Genomic DNA, 18133 nt, shown 5'->3' with positions numbered 1-18133 from the left:
AAAAAATAGAATAAGGGTCTTGGGCTGGGGATATAGCTCAGTTGGTAGAATGCTTGCCTCTCATGCAGAAGGCCTGGGTTCAATCCCCAGCACCACATTAAAAAAAATAAAGAAGAATAAAAGTCTTTCGAAGGGACCAGGATGAATGCCACAACTCTCCTACCTTTCCTTAGCTTCAGACTACACATCCCTGACACATTCGCTGACACATTCATCTGGACCAGAAAACTGTATGAGAGGCTCAAAGGTGCAGCTTGCCTTTTGATGTCGTATGTTAGAAATCCAAGTGGGACAATAGCAAGACCCATGCTCAGGGGCTTTTTTTTTTTTTTTTTTTTTTTTTAGTTGTATTTGGACACAATATCTTTATTTATTTTTATGTTGTGCTGAAGATCAAACCCAGGCCCTCACATGTGCGAAGTGGGTGCTCTACCACTGAGCCAGAGCCCCAGCCCCTCAGGGGCTCTTTTGACTTTAACTCTGGGACTAGATTCAGAGCAGACACAGATTCTGGAGACTACTAGACACTGAAAGAATAAGTTTCTCTTAATCTGGCCTAGATTTAAACTCCCCAAATCAGGTGATAAAATTAGTTAACACCAACCCTCAGAAGTGACAGAAATTTTGGTTTTTGCCTTGGTTTGTTTAGAGCTTCAGTTGTATTATAGAGCTGTTATTTAAGGACATTTTTAGATTTGAATCCAGTAGGTCCTAGCAGAAGGTCAATTTTCTCCCCTGAACAAAGTTATAAACACTTTTGAAATAGCAAACATGGAAGTTGGATTTTAAAGCAAGAGAGGCATGGATTTTTGTTTTTAAGGCAAGTGGTTCAAATGCTTAGAAGTAACATTAGCTAATAACAGTACTGGCAATGTGCCAGGCACATGATACAAAAGCCTACCAGGGAGTTACTATTATTACCATCTCTGCTTTACAAATAAGACATTGGAAGGCTTAGGTTAAGCAATCTGCCCAAGAATTCATAGTTGTTAAGTGGTTGAACCAGAATCTGGGTTTGTCAGACTCCCCCAAAATGCTTTTTTTTTGAGAGAGAGAGAGAGGAGAGAGAGGGAGAGGAGAGGAGAGGAGGGGAGGGGAGGGGAGGGGAGGGGAGGGGAGGGGAGGGGAGAGGAGAGGAGGGAGAGAGAATTTTTCAATATTTATTTTTTAGTTTTCGGCGGACACAACATCTTTGTTTGTATGTGGTGCTGAGGATCGAATCCAGGCCGCACGCATGCCAGGCGAGCGTGCTACCACTTGAGCCACATCCCCAGCCCTAAAAATGCTTTTTAAAAAGATGTTATCTACAAAGAATAATCTAAAATCAAATTTAGAGAATTAAAATGAGCACCAGGTTCCTACTACCAGTTCATTGAAAACTAATTCACAAATCTTACACTTCAAAATGGAGGAACTGTGATTGGGCAAAGGGGAGGGAGAAGTGGGGAGGGGGGCAGGGGCAGGAAAGTTGGTGGAATGAGATTGACATCATCCCTTTCAAGTGTACAGTGAGTTGATTTTTAGTATATTCATAGACATGTGTAACTATCCCCAGAATCAGTTTTAGAATATTTTTTGTTTGATTCACTTCCTAAGGAAACCTATACCACTAACAGTCCCTTCCCATTTTCCCCAACCCTACCAGCCCAAGGTAGCCACATTAAAATACTTTATGTCATTATGGATTTCCTTATGTTGGACATTTATGTAGAATCATAAAAAGTATGGACTGTTATGTCTGTCTTCTTTCACTTAGCATGTTTCCAAGGTTCATTCACATTGTAGTATGAATCAGTACTTCAGTTTTAAATCAATAAATACTATTCTATTGTGTGGCTACCATATTCTTCCATCCACTAGTAAATAATGCTGGATTGTGAATAGTGCAGTTTTGAACCTTCATGTATAAGTGTTTGTGTGGGCATGTTTTTGTTTCTCTTGGATAAATACCTAGGAGTTAAACTGGTGGATCATGTAGAAACTCTGTTTCACCTTCAGAGAAACTATCAGACTGTTTTATTTTTTGTTTGTTTCTGATCTGCTTCTTTTTACCCATGAAATGGTATACTGTGAACATGTTTCCAAAGCAGTGATTACATGGGCATCACATGTATACATCAATTCACAATTATTTTCTTTTTAATATTTTAGACAATAAGGTTCTCATATTTAAAACACTATAGTTTTTATATATAAAACAAATGTACTTAAATTCATTAAATTACAGTGTAGAAGCAAATTTATGGACTAACAGACTGTTTCTAAAGGGGCTATATCAATTTGGTTTCCCACCAGCAGTATATGAGCGTTCCACTTTTCTCCATGCCCTCACCAACATTTGCTATTCTCAGTCTTTCTGATTATCACTCTTATTAGTGACAGTGAAGTAGGTTTCTCATTGTGGCATTGATTTGAATTTTTCTAATGACTAATTGAGAGTTTTTCATGTATTTATTAAGAATTTGTACATATTTTTTGCAAAATGTCTATTCAGAGCCTTTACCTATTTTTATCTTATATTTTATTTTTATCTTTTCATACATATTAATGGGTATCATATGAAGTTTTAATAAATGTATGTATCATCTAATGTTTAAATCAAGTTATACATATTTATTTAGTCAAACAGTTATCTCTCTCTCTCTCTCTCTCTCTCTCTCTCTCTCTCTCTCGGTACTGGGATTGAACCCAGGGTGCTTTACCACTGAGCTACATCCCCAACATTTTTAATTTGAGACAGGTTCTCACTAAGTTGCTGAGGCTGGCCTTGAACTTGCAATCCTTCTGCCTCAGCCTCCTGAATCACTGAGATTATAGGTATGCAACACCATGCCTGGCTACAGTTATCATTTCTTTATGATGAAAGCCCATCAAAATCCTCTAGCTTTTTAAAATGTGTTGTTGTTGTTGTTATTATTATTATTATTATTATTATTATTATTATTGTCGTTATCTATAGTCCCCTACTGTGCAATAGCACACCAGAACTTCTTGCTCCTATCTATAATTTTGTACCCATTGATCAGTGTTTTTCTGTCCTTCCCTTCCCTGTACTCTCTCCAGCCTCAAGTAACCACCATTCTAAGCTTCTGTGAATTCAACTGTTTAGATTCCACATATGAGTGAGATCATGTAGTACTTGTTTTTCTGTGCCTAGCTTCTTTCACTTAATATAATTAACTCAAGGTCCATCCACATGGACACAAATGACATTATTTTGTTGTTTTTTAATGGTTGAATAGTGCCGCAGTCTGGATGGGCACAATTCAGGAGACACTTGTCAAAAGAAACGAACTTTATTTTTAGAACACACACACCACACCACACAGCTCCTCAGGAAAAACCCTCAGAGCCCAACTGCCACCACCAGCTTCCCACAAGCCTCTCAACCTCCCCCACTCCTCCTGCTCTTGAGGCCGATTGGCTGGGTCGCGTGGGCGGAGCCAAAAAAGTCCCCCAATGAGCAGCTCTGTGGTCTGATAGGGCGGGGAAACAGCCCAATGAGCATCACCGCAGAGGAGCCAATCAGTTGGCAGCTAGAAGTTTGCTGGGGCCGCTCTGAGCCAATCATCAGCTGGCAGCTGGAAGTTTGCTGGCAGCTGGAAGTTTGCCGGCAGCTGGAAGTTTGCCGGCAGCTGGAAGTTTGCCGGCAGCTGGAAGTTTGCCGAGGCCCCTTTCGGCTGTGGCTCTCAACAGAATAGTATTCCATTATGTATACCATACCACATTTTTTTTAACCATTCATTGGTTGATGGACCATTAGATTGTTTCTATGTCTTGGACATTAATGAACAATGCTGCAACAAATATGGAAGTGCAGATGTTTCTTTGACATACTGATTTAATATCATTTGGATAAATATCCAGTATCAGGTTTGTAGGATCATATGGTAATTCTATTTCTAATTTTTTGAGGAACCTCCATACTGTTTTCTTTAATGATTGTACGAATTTCTTTTCCCTCCAACAGTGTATTAGGGTTCCCTTTTCTATATATCCTTGCCAAAAATTGTTATTTTCTGTCATTTTGATAAGAACCATTCTTATGTGATAATTCATTGACTTTTTTTTTTTTTTTTTTTGGTACCAGGGATTTAATCCAGGGGTCTTAACCACTGAGCCACATCCCCAGTCCTTTTTAAAAATATTTGATTTTGAGACAGAGTCTTCCTAAGTTTCTTAGGGCCTCACTAACTTGTTGAAGCTGGTTTTGAACTCAGAATCTTCCTGCCTCAGCCTCCCAAGCCACTGGTATTAGAGGTGTGCACCTCCATGCCTGGCCTTGATTGTCATTTTGATTTACATTTCCTGATGATTAGTGACATTAGTATTTTTTAAATTTATTGCTCATTTGTATGTCTTCTTCTTTTTTAAAAATATTTATTTTTTAGTTTTAGGTGGACACAATATCTTTATTTTACATTTATGTAGTGCTGAGGATCAAACCCAGTGCCTCATGCATGCTAGGCAAGCACTCTACCACTGAGCCACATCCCCAGCCCCTTATATGTCTTTTTTTGAGAAATGTCTATTTTGATGTCTTGTGCATTTTTAGGTCAGGTAATTTTTTTTCTTTTGCTATTGAGTTTTTGAGTTCCTTATAATTCAGCCAAATGTATAGTTTTAAAATATTTTCTCCTGTAGTTTGTCTCTTTACTTGGGATGATTGTTTCATTTGCTGTGCTTTTTAGTGTGTTGCAATATCATTTATCCACTTTTTATTTTGGGGTGTGGGTGTGTATGCATCTCTTGGGAGTCTTGTCCCCCAAATTGTTGCTCATTCCAATGTCCTGAAGCATTTTCCATATGCTTTGTTTTCTTGTAATCCTATAGCTTCAGGTCTTACATTTAAGTCTGGAAGCAGATTTGAGTTGATTTTTGTAATTGCTGAGAGATAAGGGTCTAGTTTCATTCTGTTCCATGTGGATACCCAATATTTCCAGCATCATTTATTGAAAAAATTATTAAATAAAGCTCTAATTGTGTTCTCAGCACCTTCATCAAAAATTAGTTGGCTGTAGATGCATGGGTTTACTTCTGGGTTCTATATTTTATTCCATTGGTTTATGTGTCTGTTTTTTATGCTCATAACAGGTTATTTTGATGACTATAGCCTTGTAGTATATTTTTGAGTCAGGTAGTATAATACCTCTGGCTTTCTTCTTTCTATTCAGGATTGCTTTGGCCATTTGGAGCTTATTGTGGTTTCATATAGATTTTAGGATTTTTTTTTTTTTTAGTTCTGTGAAGCTGTGTATTCCTTTGGATAGTATGGATAGTTTTAATAAAATTAACTTCTAATCCATAAACATGGGATGTCATACCATTTTTTTTGTATCCTCTTCAATTTGGTTCAGCAATATAGAAAGAATGTTCTTTGTAGAGATCTTTAGCTTATTTGTTTAAATTTATTCCTAGGTATTTTATTTTTGTAACTATTATAATATATAATATGTAAATGTTTTTTTATTTTTATTTCAGATATACATTGAGTTTTTATTCTGAAACTTTGGTAAAATTTGTTTATTAATTCTAATAATTCTTTGGTGAAGTCCAGGGTTTTCTATATACTATCGTGTCATCTGTAAGCAACGACAATTTGACTTTCTCTTTTCCAGTTTGAATGCCCTTTCTATCTCTTGCCTGATCTCTCTGGCTAGGACTTGCAGTACTAAGTTGAAAATAATGTTGACAAGTAGGCATTCTTGTTTTGTTTCAGATCTTAAATGCTTTCAGCTCTTCTCTACCTAGCATAATGTTAGCTTGGCAGCTTATTATATAAGGTCTTTATTATGTTGATGTATGTTTGTTATATGACTAATTTGTTGATGTTTTTTATCATGAAAGTGTATTGTTCTGAGTCTAGTGAGATGATCATATGGGTCTTGTCCTTCATTGTATTGATGTGGTTTTATCGTGCTTATGATTTCCATATGTTGAACCATCCTTGTACTACTGGGACAAATCCAACTTGATCATGATGAACAATTTTTTAATGCGCTGTTGGATTTGGTTTGACAGTATTTTGCTGAGGATTTTTGCTTCTGTGTTCGTGATGGATACTTCTCTGTAGGTTTATTTTTTTCTTGCATCCTTGTCTAATTTTGGCATCAGGTTAGTGCCAGTCTTGTAATATGAGTTTTGAAGAACTCCTTCCTCTTCAGTTTTTTGGAATAATTTAAGAAGAATTGGTATTTGTTCTTCCTTAAATGTTTGGTAGGACTCAGAAGTGCCATTGTTTGGTCCTAGGCTTTTCTTGGATGGAAGGCTTTTTGAAAAGTCAATCTCATGACTTATTATTGGTTTGTTCTTTGAGATGCAGGAATAGGTTGTTTGAGATCATTCTGCTTTTTTTTTTTTTTTTTTTTTGTTACAGGCATTGATTGCTAAAAGTTCCCTCTAAGTACTACCTTTGCTGTATCTAATAGGTTTTGTTATATTGTGTCACCATTTTCATTTGTTTCAAGAAACTTTTTAATTTACTTCTTAAATTTTTTTCTTAATACATTGGTTGTTCCAGTAAGTTGCTTAATTTCCAATTTTTTATTGTTATTGATTTGTAGTTTTATTCCATGTTCAGTATGATACCAGTTCTTTCAAATTTGTTGAGAATTGTTTTGTGTCCTATCATATCTATCCTGGAGAATGTTCCATGTGCTAATGAGAAGAGGTGTATTCTACAGCTGTTGGATGGGATGTTCTGTAGATGTATGCTAAGTCCATTTGGTCTAGGCTGAAATGTGGCTCTCTTGTGTTTTTGTTTTTGTTTTGTTTTTTTTGATCTGTCCCTTTAGTTTTATTAATATTTGCTTCATGTATTTGAGTGCTATGATACTGGGGTCATAAGTATTTAGAATTATCATTTCTTCTTGATGAATTATCCCTTTATAATTATTTTCCTTATCTCTTTACTGCTTTTGATTTGAAATCTGTTTTATTTGACGTAAGCATGGCTACTTCTGCTTTCTTCCATTTGCATGGAATATATTATTCCGTACCTTCATTTTGAGTTTGTGTGTCCTTACCAATGAAGTAAGTTCCTCATAAGTGACATAGAATTGATTCTCATTTTTTAAAATCCATTCAGTTTCTTTGTGTCTTTTAATTGGAGAATTTGATTTATTTACATTTATGGTGATTCTTGACAGGTAAGGTCTTCCTACAGTGGTTTTGTAACATGTTTTCTATTTTTATTGTAGTTTCTCTTATACTTTTTGTGGTTATATGATTTACTCTAGTGGTGTGATTCAGTTCCTTGATTGTTGTTTTTGTTTGTCTCTTTTAGATTTTTCTTTGTGGTTACCACAAAAGTTACAAAAACATCTTTTGATGGTAACAAGATATTTTAAAATGATAGTAACTCATAAAGATAAGAACAGAAACACCAATAAAAAAGAAAGAGAAAAAATATACTATTAAAACTCTACACTTGTATCCCATTCCTTTCTACATTTTGAATTTTAGATGTTTCACTTTGCATCTTTCTGTGTTGCCTATCTCTTAACATATTTTTTATATCTTTATTTATTTATTTTTATGTGGTACTGAGGATCGAACCCAGTACCTCACAAGTGCGAGGCAAGTGCTCTACCACTGAGCCACAACCCCAGCCCCCTCTTAACATATTCAATGTATTATTATTTTTATTTGTTTTGATTTTTGGTCTTCATACTAAAGATATGAATGGGTTATGCACCATGTTAACAATATTAGAGAATTCTGAATTTGTCTACATAGTTACTCTTACTAATGAGTTTTATGTTTTCCCATTCTTTCTTTTTGTTCAATAACATCTGTTTCAGTTTCAAGAACTTCCTTTAGCATTTCTTGTAGAACAGATATGGAAGAGGTATAATATAATTTTGCTATGTGCAATTGCTTTTATATCAGTTAAGAGAAGGTGAATAAGCATGTATTTATACTATCATTCATAATTGCATAATTCCATTTACTGGTACTTTGTTTTTATATGTGGATTTAAATTTACATTTGGATTTTTTTGTTTTTAGTCTGAAGAATTTCTTTCAATATTTCTTATAAGGTGCATTTTCTAGCAAAGGATTAACTCAGTTTTTGTTTGTCTGAGAATGCTTTCATTTCACCTTCAATTTAAAAAAAAATAGTTTGAGTGGATACGGAATTCTTGGTTGGGAGTTTTGTTTCTTTCAGTACTTTGAGTATGTCAGCCCACTGCCCTTTGGCCTCCATGATTTTGATGAGAAATCAACTGTTAATATTATTCAGGTTCCTTGATGAGTTTATCTCTAGCTGCTTTTGAGATTTTTGTCTTCGTCTTTGTCTTTAAGCAGGTTCACTATGATTTGTCTGAGTGTGGATCTCTTGTTTTTACCCCATTTGGAATTCGTTCAGCTTCTTAGATGTATACATAAATATTTTCCTCAAATTTGAGAAATTTTCCATCATTATTTCTTTGAAAATTTTTTGGCTCCAATTTCTCTCTTCTTTCCTTTTGGTACTCCCATGCTTAAAGATGTCCCATATTTCATCTGGGTGTGGTGGCATACCACCTGTAATCCAGTGACTCAGAAGGCTGAGGCAGGAGGATTCCAAGTTTGAGGGCAGCCTTGGCAACTTAGGAAGGCCCTCAGCAATTTAGTGAGACACTGTCTCAAAGTTAAATAAAATAAAAATTAAAAGGCCAGGAATGTAGCTCAGTGGTAAAGTGCCCTGGAACTCAATCGGCAATAACTACCCCTCTCCAAAAAATAGATGTTTCGTATTTCTTTCAGGCTTTGTCCATTTTTCTTTATTCTCTCTTTTCCAGATTGCATAGTCTCTATCAATCTGTCATTAATTCATTGACTTTCTTCTGCCAATTCACAGATCTTCTGTTGAGTCCCTCTAATGAAATTTTGAATTTCAGTTATTGTCCTTTTTAACTCCCAAATTTCCATTTGGTTCTTTTTCATAATTTAATTTTACTTATATTTATTTTTTGTGGTGCTGGGGATTGAACCCAGGGCCTTGGGCATGTGAGGCAAGCACTGTACCAACTGAGGTATATCCCCAGCCCTTACTTGTATTCTTTATTTGATGACACATTGCCCTCATATATCTTTAAACATGGTTTTCTTTAGTTCTTTGAACATATTTATAATGGCTACTTGAAGTCATTGTTAAATCTGATATTCAGTTGCTCTTATTTTTCCCCCAGTGTATGGGTCACACATTCCTGTTTTTTTTTTTTCTTTTTTTGCATACCACATTTTTTTGGGTTGAAAAATAAACATTTTAGGTAATTTTAGGTTTTACAGCTCCAGATCCTGATTCCACTACCCCTTCTTTGGGGCTTTGGTTGTTGTTGGTTGTTTATTTGTTTGTTTAGTAACTTGACTGAACTATTTTAGTGAAGTCCATTTCCCCACAGTGTACAGCCTCTGGTGTCACTCCTCAGAGGGCACAGGCATGCTGTCTCTTGGAATGACAGGAGTATAAAAAGGACTCTCTTTGACCACCTCTGTCCCTAATGTCTCTGTTAAAACCAATTTAGTATCATGCCCACTGTTAAACTCCACTGATTGGTTCCAATATTTTTGACAATTCTCTGGGGCATAAATTGCCCCACTATTTAATCTAATTAAATTCAAGGAGGAGTAGTTTTTTTTTTTCTTTTGAGCAATTCCTATTTTCTTTCCCTAGTTCTTTCTGGTGACCTAGCTGGCCTACAAGTACAGGTTATTGCTCTTCAGTTAAAGGAATCACCAGATTTCTTTTATTTTCTTATTACCAAAATCTCCATTGTTTTTGCAAGAGCCCTTAGGCTTAAATCTCCTCAGACCCTTTCAAATCAAACCAATTCCTTGGGAAGACCTTCAGAGCTCTCTGTTCCTATAGATGACCTTTTTCTCTGAGTCACTACTCTGGACACTTGGCAGGTGATGTCTCCTGGTGTTCTCAGCTTTCCTCATCTGCCATGGAACCTCCTTCAAGTGAGCTGGGGTGAGGGCGATTTGGCCCCACTATTTTCAACCTGCCAGGGTACAGCTTCAACCCTATGTGTGGGAGCTTAGATAAAGGGAGTTTTCTACCTCTCAGCCACACTGTCCATAAATTTAGTCTATTTTACCCAAAGTTATAGTGGATGAGATGTGCTGGTGGTCTGCCCCGCTTGGTGAAATACGCCTATTGATTGAGAACTGAGGAAGGAGAGGGCTTGTTTTCTTGGCCACATTTGCCTGGAATGGAGCGTCTGTCAAGATGAGTTGGGAAGAAGCAGGTTGTGATTCAAATGCCACACTTTCCTGTTGTTCATGAGTTTTAGTACATTTTTTAAATGAATGTTTCTTCATCTGTCATATGCCATTAGAATAATTTTTAGACAATTTAAATGGTTGTTTTTTATTGTTTCCACTTATGCCAGTTTCACTGGAGAGTGGGTCTAATGAGCAGCTCATGCCACCATCCTAAAAGGGGATTTCTTCCCCATTTCCTTTGAAGTCTTCATGTGCCCCTACCTGATCTTAGCCTAAAAGTTTTACTGCTTTTGTATTGTCTCAAAATTGTATGTTCAAAATTCAACCACTTAAAAGTTGTTTTACTGAAGGCATTTCACTTAACTTCTACATTTTGGTTTCCTCAACTATAAAATGAGGATAAATCCTCACATCAACCTTGCAGGATTGATGTGAGGATTAAATGAAGTGATATATACAAAGTATGTAGTACACAATATGAGGTAGTTGACACCACACACAATATGACTTTATTTATCTTCTACCTGCTGCTACCAGTGGCTTTCAAGAAATATTTCAAGACACAAATAATAGACAATATAATGTACATGCCCACCATTTAACATTAGAAACAAATTACAAATGCAATTCAAGTCCTATATTTACTCTCTAATATATTCTGCTCCTCCTCTCTCACCAGAGGGAACCATAGTCTGAACTTGGTTTTTTCATTTCCAGGAATGTTTTCATACTTTACTTCATATATACAATAAGGAAAAAGTCATTCAGAGGCATTTCTCCCTTTGATGAAGATATAAATATCCTGTTTGTGTAAGGGAAAATTGTTTAACCAATAAAATATGAGATCCCTGGCATGTTAGTTATTTATATGAGTGCATGTTCTTTTTCTTTTGATATGAGAACAGCTCTGGATAAATACCAGAAAGAAATGGTTTCCTTTAAAGACTAGATTCTCTGTGGTGTTTCAGAGAAGTTTCTGTTGTAGCCCTGTGTGCTAAATAATATTTTCTGCATTTACCTATGTTAATAATTTAATTTTTTAACTAAAGATGCCTTCAACTTTAATAATTTAAAATTTGTTACCCAATGGATTTAAAGATTTCTCAATTATTTTGAGAATCACAATACTGTTTGCTTGATTTTAATTAGTGTTGTTTTTTAAAAAAAATATTTAATTTAGTTTTAGGTGGACACAATATCTTTTCCACTGAGCCACAACCCCAGCCCCTAATTAGTGTTGTTTTTTGAGAATTTTATTATACACCCTGAAAATGATGGAAGACTCACTGAAGTCTTCATAGAGCTAAATGCCTACATTCTGATTCATTTACATACAAGGGATGAAATTTGAACTTAAATACTTGGGATTTTCCTTAGATATGCTTCTAATGTAATTGCTGGTATTTTCGATGAGTCTCTTGTAAATATATGAAGACATATTAGAGGCAAAACATAGTTGGATGAAATTCACAGAAAATTCAGATTAAAATTTTATTTTTGATGAATATTTTGGCTGAAATAGGGACATCTGTGGATTTGAGTTCCTCCTTCTGCTGAGTCTTTGATGCTCAGGTAACTTCTTTCTTTTGGTCTGTAGGTGGCAATCTCAAACCAGAAATGTTCACAACAGTCAACGATGACAAGACATCCAACCCTAAAATTATTTGATTGCATGCAGATGCTGGGATAAAAATGCAGTAACATGTTGCCCAAATTTGGACATGTAATTGACCCCAACCTGGTGTATCCCCATATTTACATATATTCGTATGGTTGCCCCAGCTTTTTGTTATCCCCTGGGTGAGGCCTTTGGGGATTTCCCCTATCTCTCCCCTGCTGACTTACTTAGGTAGCTTCTGTCCCTTCCTGGGAATAACTTCTCCCTTACAAAAATACCCACTTCTTTCCTGTGCTTCAGTGTAGTGGTGTAATATCCATTCTTTCCATGAGGAGAAGGTTCCAAGAGAGCCAGGAGAGGACAAGAGTTGGCATTAAGACAGATGTGGATCTCACTTCCGTCTGTGTTGTAGCAAGCAACTACCACAAACACCCTGTGTACTTTTCCTCTTGTTAGTTTTATTCACCTTCTGTTTACCATTGTTGCCAGCAATGACGACTTTCAGAAAACCCCCCAAAAGTTCTGTATTTGCTTTGGGGGGTAAGGAGCATAGGAAAAATTCTGAGCCTCAATTCTGTTTTGCTACTGTCTTTGAGGAACCAGGAAAAAAGAGAATGGTTGCAAACAAAATGAGTTGGGACAAGAAAGAAGCAGACAGCTTACTCTTGGGTCTGGATAAATGAAAAAGGGAAAATAGGGATCCACCCAGTCCAGTGTGAGTAGCAAACCTGGGATTTTCCACTGGCCAGAAGTTGGGCCTTCCAACTCCTCTTGCTTCACCTAATCTGTCCAGGCTACAGAAATTCCCATGACAGGCTTGTGGGAAAGGAATGCGATGGGAAACAGGAATCTTTAACCCTCTTTTAGGGAGAGTCATGACCTTTCAAATTGAAAATCTACACAGAGATTCCACAGAAACACTGTTGTATGAGATGGTTAAGCTCTGTAGTGTTATGAGGTAGAATAGTTTTCTCCTGCCTTCCTATCCAACCAGGAACATAAAAGAGCCCCATCTGCTCTGTATTCTATTAGATAAATGCATGTTGAGTTTTAAACATCATTTGTACATTGAGAACTTCTTTTATTTTATCACAGCACATATACAGAACATGTTAAGCTTGAAAACTAAATCTTAACCCACTGTTGTTTCAAACAGATCATTTAAAATTATAAACTGCATTTTAAAGACAGATTGTTCTTAGTATAATGATACATATTTGCATATAATGATATTAATTTGTGTACTAAGCTTATTTGGCTAAGTAAAATGTGCTTTTTAGGATCTGCTTATAATAGGCAGTGGCCATATAAAAATAGTTTTGTTCTTTTTTGCAGTAGCAACATTTTCATGTCTGTCCATTAGCCTCTGTTTTAATCTGAGATATTGAGCTCATATTATACTGAAAACTTTAAAAATTAGTTAAGCTAGGTGTGGTGGCACGTACCCGTAATCCCAGTGCCAGATGCTGAGGCAGGAGGATCACAAGTTCAAGGCCAGCCCCAGCAATTTAGCAAAGCCCTAAGAAATTTAGCAAGACTGTGTCTTAAAAAATAAAAAGGGCTGGGCCCTAGCTCACTGGTAGAACACTTGTCTCGCACATATGAGGCACTGGATTCCATCCTCAGCACCACATTAAAAAAAATAAATAAAGATATTATGTTCTTCTACAAGTAAAAAATTTATTTTAAAAAATAAATAAATAAAAAGGGCTGGGGTTGTGGCTCAGTAGTAAAACGCCCCTGGGTTCAATCCCTGGTACCAAAAAAATATATTGTTTAATAACATTTAGTAAGCCCAGAAATTAGTATGTTGAATGGAAAGTAATAATAAAACACCTATAAGCATTTTCTTTTAATTGCTATAACTCTTTCATCAATTAGAGTAGACTGTTGAAGATATAGCAGTCATTTAGTCATGGAAAGAAAACACAGGACTTGTTAACTCAAAAGAAGTTAGGATAGTGATTTTCTTCAAATTACATTTCTACTCAAATGCACTCTCCAAATCTGAGTTATTTTCCTAATTATATTTTACATGTGATGAATTTTTAAACCTCTATGTGATTTATGCTCTTGGTTGGAAAGTAAATATCAATTGAATTTTAATTTGGGAATCATGGGTACTAGTAATTTTTAAAGATCAGATTCTGGCAAGGTGTCTTGGAATAAAGATAATAATACATCTATTGACTAGAGTTTAAACAATCCTTTTCTGCAGTCAGGCAGGGTGGTAACATGGAATGACCTGAAGCTTTAGCTTCAGACCTGGTTATGACCCCATCATAGCTATTACTCACCCTTCCTGATTCTCAGGTTTCTCATCTGTAAAATGGAGATAATGCCTATGTTGAAATACTGTTGTGAATGTTAAACAAGAATGAATTCATGTAAAGATCCTAGCATCAAATTGTAGCCTTAACAAACCGCACCGATTTAATCAGCACAATTTTATTAGGAAGTAGGTTTTACAAATGAGTCATTTGAGGCTCAGGCAACTCACCCAGGGTCACCAAATCTGTTTTCTGATTCTAAGCCCAGGGCACTTTCTACTTCTCAGCTGCTTCTGGGACAAAACTGTGAAATAAAATACTTAGTAGCCATGGTTTGATGGGACCACCCAAATGTGATCTAGTGTTCAGTAAGACGCCCATTCCTGCCTTTCTTCTCTCTTCTTTTTAAATTGATTTTTATGGTGTTGGGGATCAAACTACATCATTTTTTTCATTAAAAACATTTTTATATCTTTATTTTACTTATTATTTTTAACGTGGTGCTGAAGATCGAACCCAGTGCCTCACACATGCTAAGCAAGTGCTCTGCCATTGAGCTACAACCCCAACCCCTCTTTCTTCTCCCTGACATATGTGTGCTAATGCATGACTCCAAGCTACTGATGTGTTAGTTGCTTACAGATGCCCAAGGAGGAAGAGTGTTTATTATTAGTAGAGATCAACTGTGATCCACTCTATTCCCAATCCCCCATACTTGAATACCAATAACAAGTCTCTTTAAACACATTTTGCAACCTGTGGCAACATACTACAGTTGGAACCACAGCACAAGATGTGCTCTAGGAAGAATAAGTAGGTCACTTCTCAGTAGGGGGGTTCCTGTTGGGGAGTGGTGAGAAAGGTTGCTGCAATCAGTAAGAGTCTAAAAAGTTAATACTTGACCTTGTAGGCACTCAACTCACTGAGTTGCTTAGGGCCTTGGTAAGTTGCTGAGGCTGGCTTTGAACTCATGATCCTCCCGCCTCAAGGCTTCAGAGCTGCTGGGATTACAGGCATGTGCCACCACACCCAACTCAGAGGTTTTTGAGTAGGAAAGTAGTGGGACTTAAGTCGTGGTCTGCAGGATGATTTGCAGGTGAAAGAGTCTGGAAGCTAGGAGATCAGTTGGCCTATTGAAGCAAGCCAGATTTGGATGCAACGAAACCGATGTGATTCTGCAATCTGTATTTGGGGTAAAAATGGGAGTTCATAACTTGAATCTAATGTATGAAATATGATATGTCAAGAGCTTTGTAATGTTTTGAACAACCAATAATAAAAAAAAGAAGGCTTGGATTTAGGCTGTAGCAGAGGGAATGGATCCAAGGAGAACTGGGACTGGTTGGATATGAATGGGCAACCAAGAAAGTCAAGGAGTCAAGGGAGAAAACAAAAATTTCAAAATATGTTGTCAGTCAGGCAGAAGATTATTAAAATGGCCAAGTGGTCCCAGGACTCAACACCCCTATGAGTGGGAAGGAGACGATTTGGAAGCATGCTAAAGGGCTGAGAGTTAAACATTTACAGGACATAGTTCACAAGCTATTATTACTCTTTTCACCATATTGCTGCCTTATGGAAGTGTTCAGGTATTCTGCAACACTGGATTCAGATCCTAGGCTAAGTGACTTTTTGGTGAGTCTTACAACATATTGTTACCTGAATGTAGGACTTTATTCTAGAACATTGCAAATGGGTGACAGGGAGTACTTAGTGAGTTGCTAATCTTAGTATTTGACCAGCAAATACCTAGAATATTTGAAGTGACTAAAAAAATATTATTTTTTTAAACTTAAGTTGAGGTCATCTGATGGTCTGTATGCCCCATCCCCCTGGGTGCAAGCTCCTGAAGGGTGCGGATTTTTGCTTTATTCATTGCTATATCCCCGTCGGAGAACAGAGCATACCACTTAGTAGATGCTTAGTCAGTAAGTGCTGACTGAGTCAAGGACATCAGAGATCATGACTGTTTGGTCACCACTTGGGTCCCCTTGCTGGGCACAGGGCCAATGGCAAAGGAAGAACTGAATAAATGTTGGTTGAATTGAGTTGAAATAAATTGAACAGCATTTTGGACCAGTTAAATAAATTTTTATTTGGTTTTATATTGTGGGAAATACAGTAAAATAATGTTTGATTGACAACTGTTTACTTGGGATAGTCAGCAGTAACAAAGCTATATTCATTTTTTGCTAGTGATGATCTGGAACAATTTATGGAAAATCAAGGTGCATCCAGCCCAGGTATCCTCATTTTAACCACAAGCCTCAGCAAGCCATTTATGCGACTGGAAAAGTATGTTACTCTTTTACAAGAGCTGGAACGACATATGGAGGTAAGGCAAGGCAAGCTTTTCTAAGCTTCTGTACCTATATGACCCTCTGCTCTGGGAAGCAGTCAGTTTGCCTCCAAACTAGCCCTGATGAGGATCCAGAAAATGTCTATTTCAAAATTTACTCACTCACATCTTCCTTCTTCCAAGGCTTCTACTTTACTTATTTATGCAACCAAGTAAGGTCTATTTTCTTTTGTACTAAATGTTCATGATCATTAATCCCCCTCTCTTCTTCCCAACTCTTGGTCCTGTTTCTTGCTTCAAATCTATATTTACTTAGGTTTTCTTTTGCCTTCTCATCTGTAGATGGTGGTGCAGTCAAAATCAGACCTAGAAATCTCTGTTCTGGTCTATTAACCAAATGTATTGTGGGAGATAAAGCAAACCAACATCAGAAAATACAAACAACACATTCATTGTAGACAGGAATATTTAATCTCCAGAACACTGCAATCATTCAGCTTTCTGACTCTGGATTACAGTGGAAGATTCTGGTATTCCTTCAAGATTAATCAATGCATCCAATATTAATGCATTTCTCTGTACACCAGTACATCTACATCAAAGTCCCATCACATTTTGGCTCATAAACTTACAGTTTACATGACACAGTGTATAATCTTTTGTAAATATTAAGATTTGTGATGAAGACTGATCATTGAATCATTTTTCATCAAGAGCCCAAATCCTGTTGTGATTAAAAACCAGTCAACAGGGATAGCTCTTTAAGCTGTTCTTTGGTGATTATGCATGGGGTATGGAGGTGTGGGTGGGAGAGGAGGGCCCCCTGGGGGAGGCTGCATTTACCCTAGTTGCTCTTCCTGTGTCTGGGGGAAGGTTTTGAGGTTTTAAAAGGGCTGATTATCTTTAAAGCAAAAGGTTGCATGCTGTCAGGCTTGTCAGCATTTGTCAGGATTGAAATCATGTACTCTGAGGGAAACCACATTCTCAGGGTGTTTGACCTGCCTGAAAGCTGGAGGCAGTGGGGAGCAGGTGAAGAAAGCCTGCCGGAATGAAATTTCAGTTAGGGCTTTGAAAGGTGTTGGCCTCTGGAGGTCTTTCCATAATCAAACTGGTTGGCTGAACCGTTTGAGGTTTGCCCCTCCTTGCTTATCACAAAAATCCAGAAACCAATGGCCTAAGTTTCTGTTACTTAGTACTGAAGTACAAATACACATTTAATTGGGGAGAAAATAAAATCTCAAGCAGTAAGAAGATGCTCCCACAGCTCAGATTCTCTATTTTGCCTTTCTTGTAGTGGAGCCTGTTTCTACCCCTGCCTTGTCTTTGGCTTGCTTCCCATTGTCCACCATCCTATAAGACACCTCCTTCCTGCTAGTTCACCAGTGCTGAGACACTATCCATATTTCTGATTGCTGGGCATGATCGCTGGCTAGCAGTAGAATGGAACCTGAAATTCTCAGTTGTCAACTGGTTTGGGTGACTACAAATTTTGTTATAAAGGAATACAAACCTACTTTCCATGAGCAATATTATTCTTGGCTTGAGTCAGACTCTGATAATGTTCAAGTTCAGCTCTGTATTTTCTCACCCAAAACCGGTGAGCAGATTGCATCTTCCTACTGTGCCAGCTGAGTTCCAGGGGTTAGGTTTACATACATTTAACATACACCCTTCAGGTGAGGTATAACTCCATATACCCCCTCAATGTTAGGTATATGCTATGACTTAACAT

General features: G+C 37.0%; 1 protein-coding gene across 6 annotated transcripts in view; it reads left to right on the top strand.

The window, feature by feature from the left end:
• Arhgef6 (Rac/Cdc42 guanine nucleotide exchange factor 6) overlaps positions 1 to 18133 on the top strand; it is a 113802-nt gene that overhangs the window by 73527 nt on the left and 22142 nt on the right. For all 6 annotated transcript variants that reach the window (XM_071606677.1, XM_071606676.1, XM_027940163.2 and 3 more), the window contains one exon: positions 16299 to 16437. In XM_071606677.1, coding sequence (XP_071462778.1) covers positions 16299 to 16437 — 139 coding nt within the window. The remainder of the gene's footprint in view (positions 1 to 16298; positions 16438 to 18133) is intronic.

The sequence above is a fragment of the Marmota flaviventris genome, chromosome X (genome assembly GCF_047511675.1).
Source record: "Marmota flaviventris isolate mMarFla1 chromosome X, mMarFla1.hap1, whole genome shotgun sequence".
Taxonomy (NCBI): domain Eukaryota; kingdom Metazoa; phylum Chordata; class Mammalia; order Rodentia; family Sciuridae; genus Marmota; species Marmota flaviventris.
Note: the sequence above shows the minus strand (reverse complement) of the source record. Positions and strands in the feature narration are given on the sequence as shown.